The 21,889-nt window shown below is 42.8% G+C and overlaps 2 protein-coding genes across 2 annotated transcripts in view; both read left to right on the top strand.

Annotated features, from left to right (window-relative positions):
* The window catches only part of Psmd14 (proteasome 26S subunit, non-ATPase 14), a 109,962-nt gene extending 104,431 nt beyond the window's left edge, over positions 1-5,531 (top strand). Inside the window, exons 11-12 of the mRNA XM_076866311.2 lie at positions 2,554-2,616; positions 5,113-5,531. Coding sequence (XP_076722426.1) covers positions 2,554-2,616; positions 5,113-5,211 — 162 coding nt within the window. The 3' untranslated portion in view covers positions 5,212-5,531. The remainder of the gene's footprint in view (positions 1-2,553; positions 2,617-5,112) is intronic.
* A 4,624-nt stretch (positions 5,532-10,155) lies between these two features.
* Positions 10,156-17,944, top strand: Tbr1 (T-box brain transcription factor 1). Its single transcript, XM_076866484.1, has 6 exons — positions 10,156-10,847; positions 11,425-11,579; positions 11,946-12,067; positions 12,643-12,801; positions 13,957-14,018; positions 17,086-17,944. The coding sequence occupies exons 1-6, from the start codon at positions 10,156-10,158 to the stop codon at positions 17,942-17,944; spliced, it is 2,049 nt and encodes a 682-aa protein (XP_076722599.1).
* Positions 17,945-21,889: the final 3,945 nt, after the last annotated feature.

Genomic DNA, 21,889 nt, shown 5'->3' with positions numbered 1-21,889 from the left:
CGTTTCTAGTGTGAATAGCCACAAACATTTTCAGTGCTTTTTTGTTGGTTGAGTAAACCGAAGAGCACGAATGCAAAAGCAAAATTTGAAGCCAAATCACAGAAGTTGCCATAAACACAGAAGTTCCCTAGTGAGGACACTGCCTGTGCCTGAATTTCATTTGTTTCTGCTGCTACCATTTCTTAATTTTTCCTGGTGACTAGCCAGATTAGAACTGTGAATGAAGACAAACTGGTCTTTCCCAGATGGTAGATAAGATATAGGTGACTTAGGTAGATGGAGAGAACATTTAGGGGTTTGATGTAATGATTTGGTCTGTCTTAGAATGGAAGAGATGTGCTTACTCCTTTTGTCATGGGGGTTTGCAACCTTAGTATATGCCTAAATCTACAGCTGCTCCTCATTTCCCAGATGGCATCTATGGCTGGGAGTACTTTTTACCATCTGCACTTCTCAAAGAGTTTGTGAACTCTCTTTTAATTATTGGGAATGGAAAAAACTAATTGGTAAAGTGGTTAAATGATGTAAATGACTTTAAAATTTTGTTAGAGCTCTTTATGTTCTGTTTATCTTTTCAGATAAGATTAGTGCTTTAAATGCTTTTGGCCTTCATCTTTGTATATCTGTCACCTTTGATATTTATAATAATCCAAAATACTTCCTAATAACTATTTTGTATATGGATTGGTAGTTTGAGCCAAATTCCAAAACTCTTGCTTCCTTCCAGTACTGTAGTAAGTAATGTTATTGGCATGTGCATAGGACAACTAACACTGAATGGGTATGTATTACAAATTTATGTGAATTGTTTCATTCATCTAATATGCTTTTAAGTCAATAAAGTCTAATGTCACAATTTGTAAAAGAAATTTAGAAAGAAAAACTCTTAATGCATGTCAGTGTTTCTGTTTATGTGAAACATTGAAAAGTAGAAGCAATTTCCTAGTTAGGAAATACTTTCATAACTAGCTGAGAATAATAGAGTGACATCTGACTCTGAAAATGAACATATTCTCTGTCTAGGGAATTTTAGATTTGGAGTGTTATTAAATTTTGTTTTTCCTTCTTTCAGGTTTATGAGTCATAAATGTAATTTCTAATGATGTATCCTCTAGTAATAAGTAGATACAATACTTATTCACCATCTTTTCTATTTAGGCAGGTTCTATTGGGAAAAATTCTCTAGATAGTTTGTCCATTTATAAAATTAGACACTTGCCATCTTTGCTCATTTTCAAGTTCTCTGTTTACAAAACTATTAAGAAGGTGTGAAATACAGCCAAACTTCCCAGTTTATGGGAAATGTCTGATGATTGCGTTTCCTACATGTTCATTGTTCACACATGAAGAAATTTGGCAGCTGTGAGATTATTAAGTTTAGAGTATCCAAATCTAACCCTCACTGGGATTTTGGTTTCCTGCTTTCTGCCACTACTATTTCACCCCTTATTGTAACCATCTTTATGGTAAATGCTGAGGTAGTATTTCTTGAAGTTGGCAATCATAAAGTTTTCTTTGTTTTGCAATTATCAGATGCTATGAATAAATCATAGACCACAAGTTCTCCTGATGCATAGTGCTATCTTCAGGACTTCAGGACCCAAACTGTTAAAAAGAAGGTTCCTTAAGCTTAGGATTCTTAATAAAGATTTTGTATTTTATGCCATTATTGGGAGATGAATACTAATATAAATATTGTAAATGTTTTAATAATTTTAAAATTATTATGCTAGGAAGCTTGTGGTCATACACAAGAGTTTACAGCTAACTCTGAAAGTAGTGTAAAGTGGTTTGTTTACATGATTCAGGTAATTTTCCCCACCAAGTGCTGAGGATCAAACTGAGGGCCTTGCACATGCTAGGCAAACACTCTATACCTTGAAGCCACATCCCCAGCCCCTAATTATTTTGATGTCAAAATTTTCAGATTTCTTTATTGTTACTAAAGATTCTTCATGTGGAGTAGTGTAATTTTTTTTCCCAGAAGAGATTTAAAGATATGATGAGATTAACATGTGATTTACTAAGTAGTTCAAAAGTCAGTAGCTCCTTTGATCCTAAGTGCTCTTAAATATATACTGTATATATGCAGGCTGGATTGACAAGAATAAAGGAGATAAAGAAATGGGAACTTGAGGGAGAACTACTTGTAAAAGTAGGAAAAGCTGATAGAGCATAATTAGTACCACAGTGCCATAAAGCAGCTTTACTTCCACTTCCCTCCACCTCTCAAAGAATTCAATAATGGTCTCCATGAAGTTAATACTACCGTTTAATGATCAAGTTTGATATTTTCAATACCATTTACATATTTCCTAAATCTGTTTTCAAATAATTGTTTGAAATCATTATTTTCAAATAATAGCAGTAATAACTTTCATTACCCTGAAAATTATTATGAAGATTAGTAAAATTGGTTTTTTGTGCAATAAATTTTTTGAGTAAAAGGTTTTATGAATGAAAATTATGATCCCCATTATTTTGGTTGATTATTTTTCAGAGGGAAATGTAAATGAAGAATTTGAAGCTCTGTCCTTTGTGTTTTATTCACAGGCTGTAGAAGAAGAAGATAAGATGACACCTGAACAGCTGGCAATAAAGAATGTTGGCAAGCAGGTGAGGTGTACTATAATCAGTTATACAGTCTCATAATAACCTGCTCTTACTGAGTTAAAACTATTTTAGGGCCTATGTAATTTTTTTTCCCCTGTCTGTTCATTCTACATTTTCTTCTCTCATATGAATATGATACTAATTTTAAAGGTCACTGAATTTATTTGATGTTAAATTCTCTTTGCCATCTATAGAGAATAAGTCATAAATCTATACCTATGATATACTATCTTTAGTAAAAATTATTTACTAGAAATTAATTAGGGCATTTTTGTCCTGAATTAATTATGCAAATATTGTTTTTACTATAGATCATGTAAGATAATAGAATGGTAGGGTTATTTTATATTTAACAGTTTTTAATGAATTATTTTATCAATATATAGGTAATATATCTGAGAAATGTTAGAACTATATTGGTTATAATGCATGAAAAGAAATGGTTTTAAGTATTTGTTCTTTGACTTTTCTAAGATGAAAGATATGTTTTAGTTGTTATTATCTAAGGGTGGGGGGAAAACACCAACCAATTAAAGGAATCTACAGATTAATTAGACTGTTTTTTAAAGAATGTTGATTACATTTTTTCCCCATTTCATGGAACATGGTTATCATATTGCTGATGTTGGCAGAATCATGATATTTCAGATGCAAGACACTAAGCTGTCTTTGCTTTCAGCCATCCTACCATATGCTCTGATCCCATCACATCTCACAAGCTATGTAGGTTTGGGCCAGGACCATTCTTGGATGGGAAATCTCTAAGAATCACCCAGCTGCCACAAGAAGTAATGTAGATAACTGATAAATGAGTTACCAATTCACTATAAAACCAATTACTCCTAACAGAATGGAAGGGGCAAAGGTTTGACTTTATTATATATCATAAATCAGGAAATAAAATCTTAGTACATTCTGAATATTATAATTTAAAAACAAATAGCCCCCCCCATGAAATATAATTAATCTTATTTTCTCGCCTTATGTGATATCAGCCTTGTCTTTTTCCACTATCTTAACCTAATATATAATATTAGATCACCAGTTCTGAGTCGTTACCCCTCATGGAATTCACTATTTGAATAAATTACTCTCTGAGGTTATAGTTTCGTGATGTAGACTTTTTTTATTTAATAGTTCACATAAAATAAAAGAACTAAAAAGTGAAACTGAAAAATATATAATTGACAAAGTTTAATAGTCATCAGAATCATTTATTTAAATGTACTAAGTATCTCATTGGTTTGGTCTGTTTTATGTCAAAAGGAAACTGTCTATAGTGGAATCAAACCAATATCTTTTCTCTCTTACCAGTCACTCTCAGTATCTTTCACCTAAAATGAATCAAGACCCATTTCTAATAATAACATTGTGGTGCAGTGACTTGAAATTGTTTATGGCACATTGTATCTCTGGGTTGTTTAAAGAAATCAGTGTGTTGAAATTATAGATAGAAAAGCACAGCCAAAAAATAATTTCAATGATGAGCATTTATTTAAAATTAAGAACCTTGGGATTTTTAACAATACCCACAAAAAATAATGCTTTAGTACTTTTTAAAAATTGTGTACAATATGTATCCTTTATTTCAAAGCTTTCAAATTTAGCTGAAATACTCCATTCACTATCAAACATTAATATAGATGAAATTTTTCCTTTATTACAATGCAATTAAGCCTCATTTTTTTAATGTTTATTTTTTTAGTTGTAGCTGGACACAATACCATTATTTTATTTATTTATTTTTATGTGGTGCTGAGGATCGAACTCAGTGCCTCACACATGCTAGGTGAGTGCTCTACCACTAAGCCCTTAAGCCTCATTTTTAACTAGGTCTATTTCAAAAAATAGATCTGATTAGGTTTTAGTTAAAAGGATTACATCTCTGTCATTTTCTAGTGTATTTTTCCAAAATATCTGCATGAAACAAAATTTTAGAATCAATCCAAATTGTTTTTAAAATTTTCAAATTCAGTGACTTTTGATCCAGGAATATTTTGTGAATCATTTAAAGTTCAGCTCTTGAGGTATTAAAATTATGCAGAATTCTTATTTTTACTAATGGGGAGAAAAATGGTGTGCATTCACATTGAACTTTTACCTATTGATATGTCTATTTCAAATAAAGCACTCCCTCAAACTCTAGGGATGACAAAATAATGTGACCTGAGCTGGGGCTCTACCTCTAGAGCTTGCATAAAGCCCTGGGTTCAATCCTTAGCTCCACAAAAACAAACAAAAAATATGACCAGCGGAGAATATACACACATACTCCGGCATATTCACACACATAAAAGGCATTCTTTTTTAAATCAGATGACAATAGGCTTTATAATTCCTTGTTACCCTTTGTAAAATCTGTATGTTACAGATTTTAAAACCCTAAAAATGTAACAATATATTAAGGAAATTTAAGTTACTAATTTCATCAACTATTGAAAAAAAAAAGTGATTAATCTTTTTGTCTTTTTCTTTTCTTATTTATTCCTTCCTTTTTAGGATCCCAAACGTCATTTGGAAGAACATGTGGATGTACTTATGACTTCAAATATTGTCCAGTGTTTAGCAGCTATGTTGGATACCGTCGTATTTAAATAAAGCAACACAAAAAGCTACTATAGTGATACTTTCAGTGTATCTTCCTCTGCTGTTCCTAATGCTCAAAATCAAGGGACCACTGAAGGTGTATTTGGTTAAATGTAAGACATCTGGCATCATTTGCAGCACTGTAACACTTCTAGTCTCGGTTGTGCAATTACTTCTGTTTTCTTTAGTCAGGGTCTTTGCAGATTCCAAAGTTGAGCAAGAATACATCAAAGTGGGCAAATTTTGTTAATATCCCATTTAATATTTGAAGAAATCAGTAGCACAAATATATTTTGATGGTTGCTTACAAAATAAAATACATTTACAATCCATGTCTCCTGAGGTCTTTTTGGCACTGGGTAGAATTGACAGAATAACATTTGACAGTGCTTCGGAAATCTTACACAGAGATGTTTCCCTTTGCATTTTAAGATCTTATAAAATATCAGTGTGATAACAGAACTTCACAGATGCAAAATGACTGCCATTAATGAGTGGCTACCTCATGAGTGAGTAACCCCACCCCCTAAAATATTGACATTTTATTAAAAGCATATACTTTCAGGATTTCAGAGGAGTACATTTAAGAAGAAAAGGGCAATTTTGATTTAGAATTGTTCATATTTTAAAAGAGTACATTCCACCAATAATTTTGAAATTTTTAGGATCTGGATGCTGGAAACTCTTCTAGATTTTCATCTAAGATAGCCACAGAATTATACAATGTCGTCTTCAAAGCAAAATGAAAAAAGTAGCCATGGTGTGAGTTTAGAAAACATAAGTTTATGAGCAATATTTTTTCCTCTCATCTTTCCCAAACTAACTTAGAAATACTCAGTTCTCTGATGGAGAAAAACATTTTGACTATTGACAGTTTTCAGAAATGAAGTCAACCCTTAGCCTTCCAACCTGGTATGACCCTGTTAAGATTCATGGTACAGCACCATACTGGCTACCCCAAGCATATGGAAAAAGAGAGAGACACCATGGATAACTCCAGTCTGCACCCTCCTTCTGAGAGTATTTCCAAGACTTAGCAAGGTTTATTTGGGGGTCTTAAGATTTAGACTTTACCTACTTTAGGAATTATAAATATTGTGGTAGACCATTTATTGTCCTAGTTGAACAATTCTAGGCTTTTACTGGTTGTCTGATGAAGTTAACAAAAACAAAGAAATGGCTTAAATTCTCAGTATGTCTCATACTGTCATTTTTGGTTGAATTAAGAGGAATTCTAAGCACCTTTTGCTCATCCTGTAGTTTCTTCTTTTACATAAAGATATATTTTTATGTAGAACATGTAATATATTAATTCAGGTTATTAGGATTTTCTAACCATTTACAATTAAACTAAGGTAGAATTTTTCCTTTTGCTTAATCTCTGTAGGTTTTTTGGACATGACTTTTTTTTTCCACTTTATAATTAAGGTTCTTAACTTCAAAGATTTAAGAGCTAGTTAAGGTTTTTTGTAGAGTATGCCTTCAGAAGAAAAATTTAGTATGTCAAGGACTGGTCTTGATATTCAGATTGGAAAATATTCATGGGTTTATTTTTTTATTCACTTCAAGGTGTGTATTTGTTTACATAGTGATTAAAACCCTTCTGAGAAGGTTTACATAGTGATTCTGTTTTTGCCCTTGTTTGATCACTTGATCTTCCTGGATTTTCCATAGCCACATAACACTTCCTCTTGATTCATGTTGGAGACAGTTCCAATTTCAGAAACATATTACAAACCCTCCTAGCAGAAAACCTGTGTTTTCTTTGTAGATTGAGTCCAGTGGATCAAGAATCAGGATGCACTAAGAGGAGAAGCTCAGGGAATGCCTTTGTCTTGGAATGTGCAACTGTTTTATCAGTAGCCTGATGCCCTAGGCCCAGTTTGGCACTGAAATGACTTTGTGTTTGTGTGCACATACTTGCCCACACATGGGTGCACGTGTACCTGATATGCTTATGTGAGCTCTTTCCTACCCACTATGTAGAGTTAATACAACTCTGGAAACAAACCTTTGGCACAGATATAGCCCTACTTTCCTCAGACTAGTGTAGAGCACTGAAAATTCTAGCCTCAGGATTCAAAATGTGACCTGCCTTGATTAATAGCATCTAGATATTATGGAAACATATTCCACCCCAAAACTACAATCAAGAATCCTGGGATGGTTCATATGCACTGGTCTACAGAAGTATGGATCATAATTAGTTGTGATCTTGAGGAAAGTCTTAGTTTTCCTTCTTGAGTATATATTAATTCAAAACAAAGACTACACGTGATGAATCATTGAAAATAGTTCTGATAATCCAAAGGGGGTCAGTGCAATTCCTCCCTTAATTCAGTTTCTTAAAAATTCAGAATGTGCACTCCATGTCTTCTCTCTCCTTTTAACACCTTAACGTGTCACTTTTGCATTCTTTATTTAAAAAAAAAAAAAAAAAAAAAAGCCAGCTCAGGGTGCCAGGAATAGGAAAGCCTCAAAAGGAGCTGAGAGCGGGTTCTCACTTTCTCCGTGTATACTTAAGGTTCGGTGTCCCATTGAGGACAGAGAAAGATACCCTATGAAGCACCAGAGGGAGAGGCAATCAGAGACAATGATTGGAAGAGGGGAGGAAATGTAGGTGGCCAAAATGGGACAAGAGCCTTTCAGAGGAACAAATGGCGGTGGAAGGTCAAGAGTAGGAAAACAAGCGAGTCAAATGGTGTCATAGCTGTTCTCCCCCTCCCCCGCGCCCCAATGCCTCACTGGCTAAGACCCTGCCGGTTTGTGAACCTTCATCGCCAGGAGTCGAGGTTTGCTTTCGAAGGGAAAAATGAGTCTGGCTTTATTTTTTTTCTCCCAGAAAATTGCCTCGGCTCGATTCTGAGACATCTGGCCATCAACCTGTACAGCCGAGGGCCGCCCGCGCCGAGCCTTGCTCTCGGCGCTCTGCTGGAGGCCGCAGCTGGTGCCCAGTGCAGCTAAAGCTCCCAGCCCGAGTTGGGAGGCGGCGCGGTCTGGTCTCAGCGCTGACCACTCAGTCCACTGCACTGCTTTAAATTACACCGTAGCCGCAAAGCTGCGAATCTCATTAACCCCTCTCTGCCCACGCCCAGGATCCACCCAATTTGCCCAGCGCCTCTGTCCCTGAGGGAACTGCTCCGACCCAGGGAGGCGGATGCGCCTGCTCGTAAACGGACTCCATCAGATGAGATGCCAAGGCCTCGCCTGTGGCACGGAAAGAGTGTGTGCCCCTGGGGTCTCCACCAGAGGTGGTCACCCGGCCCTCCCTCAAGTCTCCCAGGCGGAGCCAGCCCTCGAATCCCCCACCGCGCTGGGCCGAGCTGAGCTCTGGTCCTGCGCTCCTCCTTCTCATTCCCGCGCGGCTCTGGGAGACTGGGAAGAAAGCCGCGGGAGGCCAGGTTGGCGAGTGCCGGGCCACGGGAAGCAGCTTTGGACAGTTAAAACCTCTGCTGCTCTTGGCACTATGGTTCAGATTGATGGCTGGGCCCATCTGCAGATCAGGTACTGGGAGATCTTTTCTCCCAACACCTCGGAATTGCTTTGGGCCTCATGCTATTTATTTGTGCCAAAATCCCTTCAAATTGGTTCTTTTTTCTATTCCTCTTTAGATTCTTCCTCCTTTTAAAATTACTGGCATGGATTCTTTTTCTCCCCTCCAGATTATATAAACAGCGCGCGCGCGCGCGCACACACACACACACACACACACACACACACGAATGTGCAGAAAGATCATTGCGTTGACACCACTTCCACTCTGTCTCCCCAGATCAGCGCTCCTGGCTAACCCATTTGCACCAGGACTCAGGCTTCTCTCCTCCTGGCTAGGCTTTTGAATCTGTCGCCAATCCAGCACCTCGGAGAAAAGGAAGTGCAGTGAGACTGGAAGGTTGCATGGTGCCTGCCCCCAGTTAGATGCTCCTCAGATAATCTGCAACCAACTTGGCTTATAAAATATTTAGTAAAGACCCGGTAAACATCACTGCAAATACATTAAGGCACTTCAGCCTGACAGCTTATGATTATTTCAAAACTTAAAAAGGAGATCATAGATTGTCACTGTTTCTATGCTCCACCAAGAAACCGAACCTTCCCGAGGTGGGTGGATGGGTGGGTGAGTTGCTGCTTTTCGTCCCCACTTCTCCCCCCTCCTCCAGCTCATCACTGTGGCTCTCAGCAGCAGGGACTTATTTATGTATATACTTTAAAAGGTGGGGGATGGGGGTGAGGGCACCAAGGACACGCAGAAACCTGCTCACAATGCACCCACTCAGGTGTTGTGTGCTTCTGTATTAACTGGAAAAGACAGACTCTGGAACTTTTACAGGGCGAGAAGAGGCCACCGGCTCGCGCTTTGTATACTTTGCACTTGAAATCGTTACATTCAACTGAATATTTGGCTCATTCAGATCCGAAAAGTCTCCTAGCATCATCGAATTTCCTCCTCCGCCCCTCGGCTCTAAAGGGGGGAAGAGGGGGGAAGGTAGGAAATGTTTAGTAAATTGCACATCTTTGAATCTTCCTAAAGCAGTGGTCACAAAGCTTAAAGGTGACACAACAGTGCTCACGTAAACCAACACACATCCCCCACCCCTCAAGCCAACAATAAAATCATCCCCTTAAATTTGCCATGATCGTCGCGACCAGGAGCCAGGTGATTATCCTAATTAATGTCTATCTAATTAAATTACTGTCAGCAGTTAACCAATGGCAGGAGCCGTTTCATCGGCTGCACAAGCAGCAAGATCAAAAGTGAGCCTTTTCTGATTGCTGCATAGTGTCAATTGGCCAATCTCTTCTCCCAGGGAAAAAAAAAAGTAAATCAAACCTTTGAGAAGCATTTGCTGGTTGAAGTGCTTTCTGTCTAGTGAGGGGGTCTGTGGATTTCTAGTTTATGATAAATAGGACTTTAAAAACGAGGGACGGGAGGGCAAGTGTTCAGGTTCTAGAGCTATGCAGCTGGAGCACTGCCTTTCTCCTTCTATCATGCTCTCCAAGAAATTTCTCAATGTGAGCAGCAGCTACCCACATTCAGGCGGATCTGAGCTTGTCTTGCACGATCATCCCATTATCTCGACCACTGACAACCTGGAGAGAAGTTCACCTTTGAAAAAAATTACCAGGGGGATGACGAATCAGTCAGATACAGACAATTTTCCTGACTCCAAGGACTCACCAGGGGACGTCCAGAGAAGTAAACTCTCTCCTGTCTTGGACGGGGTCTCTGAGCTTCGTCACAGTTTCGATGGCTCTGCTGCAGATCGCTACCTCCTATCTCAGTCCAGCCAGCCACAGTCTGCGGCCACTGCTCCCAGTGCCATGTTCCCGTACCCCGGCCAGCACGGACCGGCGCACCCCGCCTTCTCCATCGGCAGCCCCAGCCGCTACATGGCCCACCACCCGGTCATCACCAACGGAGCATACAACAGCCTCCTGTCCAACTCATCACCGCAGGGCTACCCCACCGCGGGCTACCCCTACCCACAGCAATACGGCCACTCCTACCAAGGAGCCCCGTTCTACCAGTTCTCCTCCACTCAGCCAGGGTTGGTACCCGGCAAGGCACAGGTGTACCTGTGCAACAGGCCCCTTTGGCTGAAATTTCACCGGCACCAAACGGAGATGATCATCACCAAACAGGGAAGGTAATGCTACATTCTTGGCTGCCGCTGCTCCAGGCGCGGCCAGGGGGCAAGCGCACCCAGGTTGTGACCGCCGCGGCAGCGACTGTTTGGGGTCGGGACAGAATGGAAGGCGCTCTGGAGCGCCCTGGAGTTGGCTGGTTTTGGAAAAGGGGAAAGTGGAAGGGATAACCGCCGTGGTGATGTTGGTAGGGGGGAGACAGATGTAAGAACGCGGTCGGAGAGCCAGTCAGTGGCTGGAAAAAGGCGAGAGAAAGAGGAAGAGCCCCGGCGGGCTGCCGGGTGATGGGAGGGACGCATCAACGCCTGTATGGACCGTGAGGTGGAGAGGCAGGTCGCCAACCTTGCTCTCTACCTGAGCAGTGATACCTGTCGACTCCCCCACTCCAGCTGACTCGCTGCTCTTCCCGTTCAGTCCCACTTCTTTCCTTTCCCACCACCCCTTTTCTAGATCCGTTAATCTACCCTTGGAGAACAAGTTTTGCTTTGCTATCTGGCGCCCCGCTTCTTGCATTTAATCTTTAACACTTATTTTCTTTTTTCCTTGTTTTCTCTCCCCCGCCCCGCTTAATTTAAATAGGCGCATGTTTCCTTTTTTAAGTTTTAACATTTCTGGTCTCGATCCCACGGCTCATTACAATATTTTTGTGGATGTGATTTTGGCGGATCCCAATCACTGGAGGTTTCAAGGAGGCAAATGGGTTCCTTGCGGCAAAGCGGACACCAATGTGCAAGGCAAGTCCTTCCAATTAACACTTTTTCTTGACACTTATTTAGGTGAGAATGATTAATTAAAGCCTTTGTGGACTGGCGAGCGACTTTTAAAACGATCGGCCAATGACTTCTTAAAGGAGACGAGGGGACAAGGGGACAGACTGAGCGAGAGGGGGAGGATTATGCAAAAGCTATTTTAATCATCCCCAGTTAATAGGAAGAAAGCACGGCCTTAAAAAGCCGAGCTAATGGGCCTCACAGTGGAGTGAGGTGTGTGTGTGTGTGTGTGTGTGTGTGTGTACACGCGCGCGCGCTCGCGCTATGAAGTGAGGAGTTAGGACTGGGCAGTGCCCGGGGCATATGTAAACAACGTACTTCTTTCTCTAGGAAATCGGGTCTATATGCATCCAGATTCCCCGAACACTGGGGCTCACTGGATGCGCCAAGAAATCTCTTTTGGAAAATTAAAACTAACGAACAACAAAGGAGCTTCAAACAACAATGGGCAGGTCAGTGGCTCAAGCGCTCGTGCCTCCCTCCCCCCTCTCACACACACACTCACACACACGCACGCACACACCGTTCGACAGTATAAAACAGCAAGCGAAACTGGATGGTGCTTTGCTTCATTAAATACTAAAAAATTATATTTCCGCCACTCAAAATTATATTAGATCTATAAAGTTGTTCTTTTTGCCCCCCAATCCTGGCCCAATTCCGGAGTTCCCGACCTTCCCAAGTACAAATACTGATTGATTTTGAGAAGGGAACCCAAGAGATCTGCAGGTTGTGAAAAATATTTGTTTCTCCTCAAAGGAGGTCTAGGAGAAGGGCTCTTGAGGATCCGCGGTCGGGTTTGGTTTTCGCGAGTATCCAGGCGGATTCTCGCTCCCTGAGGCGCGAGGACCCATCTGCTGCAGCCACCCGGTCACTAGCCGGACGGGTCCCGCGGTCAGTTATCCGGGGTGGCGGGATCTAGTTTGTCCTCGCCTGGCTTTGGAGTAGCGGCCGGTCGCACACAACCACCGGCACGACCACCGAGTTAACACGCCGCTCGGCGTTCTCCTTTTTCTTCGTCGGACAGATGGTGGTTTTACAGTCCTTGCACAAGTACCAGCCCCGCCTGCATGTGGTGGAAGTGAACGAGGACGGCACGGAGGACACCAGCCAGCCTGGTCGCGTGCAAACATTCACTTTTCCCGAGACCCAGTTCATCGCGGTCACCGCCTACCAAAACACCGATGTAAGGAGGCCTAGAGTCTGTGTGCGCGGCTGGCGGCGCTGACATTTCCCGCACCCTCCGTATCCCCGCGCCCTCCTGGGCTCTGACGCTAACAGCACCAACATCAGCAACAGCTGGCTCTGCTGAGCGTTTTAGGCTTAGGGCTAGGGGCCTGGTAGGCACTTCCCCAAATACCAAGCCCGGTACAATGCTCCCTATTTTTCGATTTCCTCTCTGACTCGGTCACAATGAGGTGGCCAGGATTTCTAGGGTCTCTTCTTTTGGGAGTTTTAATTTGTTCCTTAAAGTAGAACAAATTAAAATCTCTCTCCCCTCTCTCCCCCTTCTTTGTTTCTTTTTCCCTCTTTCCTTTAGGAAACAAGCAGATCGCCGCGTTTTATTCTCGGCAAGTTTTGACATCTAAAAAATAATTTAAAATTTTTCAGAATTGATGGTTAACATGAACAAATATTACAAGATAAGACTGGGGCTCTCCTTCAAAACAGTCTGTTCTGGGATATAAAAAAAAAAGAAAGAAAAGAAAACACATGCATTCCTATATGTGAAAATACAATAAATCAAATTACTGGGAGCTACAGAGTTTTCTGGCACTTGAACCTCTTCAGTATTTGTATGTTTACAAAAACTGATTTTACTGGCTGATTTGACTACTAGGAATGATAGGGGTTTTTTTAATGTGTGGTTTTTAGTTAAATGAAAATATTAAAAATGAAAACATGCTTTTATTTTAAATCAAACCCGAGTTTGAGATGCAATTTGCCTGTTCCTCAGTTGTGAATCAAAAGTGACCAACTTTTAAAAATATGGCAAAACACTTAAAATAGGCAAATTTGGTGATGAATTCAAGTTCTTTAAAAAAGATTTTTGTGCAAGTGCATTATGTGAAACAAGAATTTTAAAAATGTGAGTTTGAACCAAATCAGAACACACAGGGAGTTCATTGAAAACAATGCCTCAGTTTTAGGGGTCACTAATTTAAACATGTCCTTCATAACTTTCATGATACTTTTTGTCTTTTCATCTATTCTCTCTAATTTTTCAGGTAGGGAAATCTTGTTATTTAATAAAGCCATAGGCCTTAAGTCCCTGTAATAAGTGTCAGATGATATAAGAAGGGGAAATTACAGTCACCCCCCCCCTCTTTTTCTCCCCTAGATTACACAACTGAAAATAGATCACAACCCCTTTGCAAAAGGATTTCGGGATAATTATGACACGTAAGTAATTTTGCATGTTCCTTTTCAAATACTTGTGGATTGGCCTTTAGGTCAAGGGTGGATCATCATGTACAAGGGTTTTGGAAGTTAGAATGTGTGAGTTAATTGAGGTCTCTCTCTCTCTCTCTCTCTCTCTCTCTCTCTCTCTCTCTCTGTTGGTTCCCCAGCTCTCTGGTGATCTTGTGGCTTGGTATTTGTGTGATTTGGGTCAAAGTTTTCCTCTACCTATTTTTAGCTTTCCTGGGAATTACTAAGTTGGCGGCTTCTGGGTTTGGCTGGCTGAGGAAGCTGCCCTTGTTCCTGGGTGCGGGTGTTGTCTGTGGCACTGCAGATGCTCAGCTCAGATTGTCTGTGTCTGAAACGGGCAATTCTGCCTGAAAGTGCATGTGGCTCTGGCAGTTGTTACAGTCTCCTTGGCATATGTGACTTTTATTTACCCATTTCCAAGTTTTGTGTAATAGCATTTCCTATGCAAGTTTACTATGGACTGAAAAAAAAAAATGTGCACCCATCACAGGCGAGTTCATGAGTAGAATTGGTTATAGTCAATTCATACTTCGGGAAGGACTAGGATGCTGTTGCTGTGTATTATTTATAAGCTTCAAAAGACAAATATTTCCTCATCTTTTATATCTAACCATGTGTCAATTAAATGTGTTAGTCCCCCCCCCCCTTTTTTTTCAGGCTTCTTACCTATCTCTCTTCTTCTAGCAAAAAGCTATTCTCTGGTGGCAGCAGTAGGTGTAAACTAAACGTTTTCTGGGGTTGTTTTGGGATTCTCACTCAGGGGCCAGTCATAGTGCTTAAGAATTCAGACAGTGTTATATAGCAAAATCTAAATCTATATTGCAAGTTCCCCCACTTTTTCTGTCTACAGGAGAGAAGGGTACATACATCTTAGTTTCATGGCTTGGATTGAGTGCTTGGGATACAGCTCAAAAGTTGAAGCTGTTTTTGTCTAGGAATAGATTAAATGTGTAGAGAAAAAGGCAGGTGGCTGCCCCTATTCAATTTCCAGGCAGATATCCATCTTCTCTCTTGATATTTTATTTAAAAGACAGTCATTGGCATCACTGTATATAACCTTCTTATGCTTTCCTCAAAAGTAGTTCAGAGGAAGCAAGCCTCATCAATGATTCCCCAGAATAAAAACTTGGCTACCCAAGTTCTCACAACCTGAAAAGGTGGGGCCAGCACAGTTGAAAGAATGTGGCCCAGGAGACCAGGGATACTGGAGGAGAATCCTATTGATTTTGAGCTTTTAATTCTGTTATGAACATCTGTTCCAAAGTATTTCATTTTACACAAATCAATTCAGTAATCCCAAGTGGTTTGGGACCTTGATGGGCATCTAAACTGTATCTTTTGCATACTGTTTTTTTTTTCTTTTTAAAGTATTGTGATGGTAAACAGAGAAGATATTTGTACCTTCCTAGTAATGTTCCCTTTCTGCCTCCCTCTTTTTCTCTTATTTGAAACTGGAATTAAATTTCTAGAGGGAAATTACTGTAGTAGTCACCAGAATGCACTTGAGCAGCCATTGCCATTCTCACCTGTCCCTCATCCTCTGTCTTGGAAAAGCCACTTCCCTTTCTTAAATCACTATGTTTTTCATAATTTTTTAACTATATAAAAACATACCTTGGGCTTTTTAGGGGGATAGTGAAGAATTGAGTGGTTTATGATATTTCCTTTCCCCGATTAATTGACTGGGCAGCCTTGATTTTGGAGAAATACAGAGAGGCACAAGAGTTCCTGGGGTACTAGGAGGTTACTTGGCCACTCACCAGGGAATCTCCTCCCCAAAGGATTAAGGTCTGACAAGACTGGGGCTTTCCTTCAAAACAGTCTGTTGACTAAAGACTAAAAGACTCATGTGTGAGCTAAATAAAAAGGGAGGCATGTGTGTATGTGTACGAGCAAACACTTCTAATCTTCATCCAATCCCCGGTTCCCCTTCAATTCTAATGGGATTTCCTAGGCCCAGGGCCTAAATGTTAACTTTTATTTTATCTAAGGTAATTCCCAACAACACAAACTCTGTTTGTGATTAGGCAAGTTATTTAGCTTCCCTTTGCCTTAGTTTACTCATCAGTAAAGTGGGGTTGCTGTAAGTTAAATAAGTTATTATCTGTACATTCTACAGAAAACAGTGCCTAGCACATATATGCTGTTGTAAGGGTTAGCTATTGTAAGTGGTTCATTGCTTGGGGGAGGTTGATAACTGTACTGTAAGAGTTTTCCCTAAAGCTATTGCCAAGGGTGGATCAAAAGCTGGAGGCAGAGAAGGTCAAAACAGAGAGTAAAAAACACTTTTACTTTTTAAAGAGTTTTATTGATTGGGGATGATTGTTTCTCATTCATTTGCATTGGTAGAGGTGGGAGTCAAAGGCTCACACAGGGGAAACAATAGACAAAAAATACCTTCCAGCAGCAATCACCAGAGTCTCAGAAGACCATCGAAAGTCAGTCTTTGATGATTACTACCTGGATATATGTGTCCCCCCTCAACCCCCGCCCCCCAAGTAGTATTCTCCCTAGGGCTGGCTTAGACTATCTAGAAAATGGAGGAGCAAAATCATCTGAACAATCAAATGGACATAGGAGGTGTTAAAATGGTGAAGGGAGTGGGTACCTATTTTAAAAATTTCACTCAGAAACTCGCCACAGAGGAAAGGCCCATTGGGCAAATGCCTCAGTCCCAGTGTACTCTGGCTCAATGTGCGTACATAAGGTGGAGAAATGGGACGAAAGCCTCCTGCGGGCCCCTGTGGAGTCCCCTGTGCCCTTAGCAGGGGAGAGAAGGGGAAGAGGAAAGCCTTCCTCTAGGTGCTCTACGACCTGCTTAGGTTTCTGCATAGACAAACGGCCTCCTTATAAACCCAAGACTTATTTTGGGGGAGGATGCAGGTCCTGTGACCTTCTGTTGTATCCATTCTGTATGGCAAGGGCAAATCACAGACGGAAAGTGTAGAGGTGGGCGAAAAGTGGAGGTATCCTTCGCTTCAGCACCCTAAAGGGACCTCCGCGCCACCCGTCGGTTCTCTCTTTCTCCCTTCCCCCGCAGGATCTACACGGGCTGCGACATGGACCGCCTGACCCCGTCGCCCAACGACTCTCCGCGCTCGCAGATTGTGCCCGGCGCTCGCTACGCCATGGCCGGCTCTTTCCTGCAGGACCAGTTCGTGAGCAACTACGCCAAGGCCCGTTTCCACCCGGGTGCAGGCGCGGGCCCTGGGCCGGGGACGGACCGCAGCGTGCCGCACACCAATGGGTTGCTGTCCCCGCAGCAGGCCGAGGACCCCGGCGCGCCATCGCCGCAGCGCTGGTTTGTGACGCCCGCAAACAACCGGCTAGACTTCGCGGCCTCGGCCTACGACACCGCCACGGACTTCGCGGGTAACGCGGCCACGCTGCTCTCTTACGCGGCGGCGGGCGTGAAGGCGCTGCCACTACAGGCAGCCGGCTGCACCGGCCGCCCGCTCGGCTACTACGCCGACCCGTCGGGCTGGGGCGCACGCAGCCCCCCGCAGTACTGCGGCGCCAAATCGGGCTCTGTGCTGCCCTGCTGGCCCAACAGCGCCGCGGCTGCCGCGCGCATGGCGGGAGCCAACCCTTACCTAGGCGAGGAGGCCGAGGGCCTGGCCGCAGAGCGCTCACCGCTTCCGCCCGGGACCGCCGAGGACGCCAAGCCCAAGGACCTGTCCGACTCCAGCTGGATCGAGACGCCCTCCTCCATCAAGTCCATCGATTCGAGCGACTCGGGGATTTACGAGCAGGCCAAGAGGAGGCGGATTTCGCCAGCAGACACGCCGGTGTCCGAAAGCTCGTCCCCACTCAAGAGCGAGGTGCTGGCCCAGCGGGACTGCGAGAAGAACTGCGCCAAGGACATAGGCGGCTACTACGGCTTCTACTCGCACAGCTAGGCCGCCCCTGCCTGCTTAGGGCCCGCGCGCCGCCGCGGCCCTACCCCCCAGCCAGCCCCTCACAGCTCTTCCCCAGTTCCTCTTTCCCAGGCCCTACTTTGAGTGCCCTTCTCATTTTACCTGACCCTCGATGACCGTCTGCAGCGAATAAGTGCAGGTCTCCCACTATGATTTAACCCTACCCCCACTTTTTTTTGCACAGCCTTCTCTGCAATTAGAGCACCGACCTTCAACTTTGCTGTAAACCTTTTGGTTTTCCAACTTCATCTCCTTCTATGAAGTTATCCTTCTAATAATCCTCCTCCCCTTCGTCTTTCTCTCACCTCCTCCTTCTTTTTCTTGTAATGAAACTCTTCACCTTTAGGAGACCTGGGCAATCCAGTCAAGGCAGAATCGATTCCGACTCGCCGTGTCTCGGCCTCCCCATTAACCATAGGATGTTGACTCTAGAACCTGGACCCACCCAGCGCGTCCTTTCTTATCCCCGAGTGGATGGATGGATGGATGGATGGTAGGGATGTTAATAATTGTAGTGGAACAAAGCCTGTGAAATGATTGTACATAGTGTTAATTTATTGTAACGAATGGCTAGTTTTTATTCTCATCGTCAAGGCACAAAACCAGTTCATGCTTAACCTTTTTATTTCCGTTTCCTTCCTTTTCCTTTTCTTCTCTCATTCTTCCTTTCTCTCTTTTCTATTTTCTTGTGAGATAATTAAAAACATTCTAAGAGGCTCTGGAAACAATGAAATACTTGATAGTCATGGGTTTCTCACTTCTCCTCAATTCGTTGCATGAAATAATTACTATGTGCCCTAATGCACACAAATAGCTAAGGAGAATCTGCCCAAACACCTGTAAAGGATAGGTGTCTGTTCATAGGCAAGTAGATTAAGTGGCATGATGCCTGCAAAGCAAAGTTAACTGGAGTTGTGTTTTCCTCCCTTCCTTCTAAATAGAATAGCTCGACATCAGCAATATTATTTTGCCTTATTTGTTTTCCCCAAAGTGCCAAATCCATTACTGGTCTGTGCAGGTGCCAAATATGCTGACAAACTGTTTTTGAATATCTTTTCAGCCCCCCTCCACCTTTATATGCTGTAAATCTTTGTAATGAATACTCTACTAATGATATAGATGACTGAATTGTTGGTAACTATAGTGTAGTCTAGTGAAGATGAATTGTGTGAGTTGTATATTTTACTGCATTTTAGTTTTGAAAATGATCCCCCCTGCCACTTAGAAACAGCTGAAATTTGACTTCCTTGGGAAAACACTAGCATAATGCAAATAAGACTGATTTCCCCCCTCTAAGTCTTGTTATATTTGATAAGGAACATTAATCCCCCTGGAAATAGATTAGTAAGATTTCTAATGTTGTGTAGCAAACCTATACTTTTTTTTGTATTTTAAAATTAATGTGAAATATGCATCATACACAATATTCAATCTAGATTCCAGTCCATGGGGGGATTTTTTCCTAATAGGAATTCAGGGTCTAAACGTGTGTATATTTTGGCTCTTCTGTAAATCAAATGTTGTGATTTTTATATTTGTTTCGTTTTGTCTGTGAACTGAATAATTTATACAAGTACACACTCCATTGAGAAACGTTTTGTTTTTTGCTCGTTTGTATCGTCTGTGTATACAAGTAAAATAAACCTGGTAAAACGCTAACTATGGTGTTTGAAAGCAGTTTACAGTTTGAAAATAATTATTATAGGTAATTACTTTTAAGGGTTAAGGAAGATTAGCCTGTTTCTACTGATAAGGAGTAGAATGTTTATTTGGAACCACCTCTAATTTCCTCCTTGAATTTGCTTTATAGCACTCTCAGGAATTGCGATTTCCTTTTTATTTACAGTTATTTAGTTCCCTGTGAGTCAAGTTTCTTTTTATTGCGCTCATCCCCGCAACCGAAAATATACCTACTTTCTTCATATATGTCTCTGATTCTCTCTGAAGTTAGAAATGAGGCGAACAGGAAAAGTAGGGTCTTTACATAAGGAGTTAAGAATTTCTTTAAATTTCACAAAGTAAGGTGGGAAGTATTGGATGAGAGTAGGCTGTAATTTTAAAGCATGGTAAGATAGGCTGTTGACGACAGGTGTCAAAAATGTTGGTCTTACTAAGAGGCCTTGGAGGTAAATGCAAACACAGAATGGAGTACATTTCTTGAGTGAATGGTTTTGGGGGATCATGTGGGGTGGGATGGAGACCCATAGAACAAATCCAAGGAAGGGCCATTTGTAAGCACTGAGTTTAAAACTTGTTTTGGGAGGTGTCTGGAGGCTACTGCTATGTCACTACTTTACAGGAGTTCCCGTGCCAGTTCCCACCCAGACCAGATTCCCATCTCTTGGGAACAAATATAAAAATGAGAAATTTCCGCCTGGGGGCCGCTGCGCCTTAGGCAAGAATTCCGCAGAGTTCCACCTTCACCTGGTAGAGAAGTGATTTTTTTGGCCTTTGGTCTCCAAAGAGGTGATTCAGGATAGAGTCAGAAAAATGGTTTAACGTTCTTGCTTAGTCTGGGCTGGCCTCAGGTTACCGGACAAAATCTAGAGACTGTCCTGTGTCCCCTTTGCAGTCTGACAGACGTAAAGAACCTTCAAAATTCCAATTAAAAAGAAAATTCGAGGGAGGATGAAACTGACTTGCCTTCCCTGGACAATTCCGCCACTAGACGGCGTTCCGTGGAGTTTTGTCTGCCACACAGAAAAGCGATGACTGATTCTCCTTTGTGTTTCCTTCTCCTTTCCACATCTAAGAACTAAAGAAGAGGACGAAAAGTACAAAACACGGTGCATGTGTTAGCAAGGGAAGTGGAGTAATGCATTCACGTAATCACTCACTCGACCAGGGCTGAGCTCCAGCTACCTGGCCACCTAGTCGCGCTGAGGAGCAGGCGCACGTGCGGTCGCGGGGGAGAGGCTGCGGGGGCAGGGGTGGTAAGAACTCGAGGCCGCGGGGGGACGGCGCTCAGCTCTGGGACCCGAGGCCTGGTCGCGAGAGCGCGCGCGCCTGGCGGGGCCCTCAGCCCTCAGGGCAGAGTCCCTGTGAGCAAAGGAGTGGTGTCATGTGCGTAAACGAAGCTCTTGGGAGCTGAGGATAGATTTCACAGGAACGTAGTGCCTTGTACTGAAAGACGCGCTTTAGCTGCTATTAGGAAGTTCTTAAAAAATTGGGGAGGTCGTTTCCCTTGCAGCTCTGCCACCATCTGCTGTGTGGACTGAGTCAGCGTGAGGTAAATTTGCAGCCACGCGCTCGGAGGCAGTGTGCTTTCTTGTCCCCTTAAAGCATCATCATTTCTCCTCGCTTCCAACGAGTCTTGGGTGTCTAGTGAAGTGTTACTGTCAACGTGTCTGAGAACCTGCTTCTGTTCAAAGGAATCAGAGTTTGGTTCCGGGAGGCCTAGTGGGAATCAAGGTTCGCGCGTCACGCTGGAATTCAAGTTGCCTTTTATGTCCGTGAGAGTAGGGGGTCAGTTTAAGGGCCGAAAGAGGTGGCGAATCCTCTCTGTGAACTCAGATTGCCTCAGTTTTCAATGGTATATTTGCGAAAAGAGAGAGAGAGAGAGAGAGAGAGAGAGAGAGAGAGAGAGAGAGAGAAAGGAAGAAAAAAGAAGGTGAATGTGTGGCTCTTGCTTTCCCGCCACTCACAATCCCCGCCATTTTAACTCAGTTTCAGTCTCACTTGGAGCTGAGCGCGGCAGCCGGCAGGTCCCCAGCGCTGCAGGGTCCGGGTTCCTAATCTTTCAGGCGGACGCAATCCGGTCGGGGTGGACCCAGAAGGATCAGAGCGCTCAGTGGGCGAGGGTGGCGGCGGTGGTCCTGCACTGGCAGGCGAGGCCGCAGCTTGGTTCAGGCACGTCGGAGCCCAGGCCCGAGGTTCGGGAGTCCTGGACCCGCCGCGGAGCCTGGGCCAGGCTTCCCTGCTTGGCTG

The sequence above is a fragment of the Callospermophilus lateralis genome, chromosome 9, assembly GCF_048772815.1.
Source record: "Callospermophilus lateralis isolate mCalLat2 chromosome 9, mCalLat2.hap1, whole genome shotgun sequence".
NCBI classification, from domain to species: Eukaryota; Metazoa; Chordata; class Mammalia; order Rodentia; family Sciuridae; genus Callospermophilus; species Callospermophilus lateralis.
The sequence above is the reverse complement of the archived record's forward strand: the minus strand, read 5'-3'. Positions and strand labels throughout refer to the sequence as shown.

Excerpts from the sequence above, each read along its gene's own strand:
- Tbr1 (XM_076866484.1), top strand. The coding sequence starts at position 10,156 with ATGCAGCTGGAGCACTGCCTTTCTCCTTCTATCATGCTCTCCAAGAAA. Across the intron at positions 12,068-12,642 it reads CTTCAAACAACAATGGGCAG|ATGGTGGTTTTACAGTCCTT; the intron begins GTCAGTGGCTCA and ends TTCGTCGGACAG. Across the intron at positions 14,019-17,085 it reads TTTCGGGATAATTATGACAC|GATCTACACGGGCTGCGACA; the intron begins GTAAGTAATTTT and ends CTTCCCCCGCAG.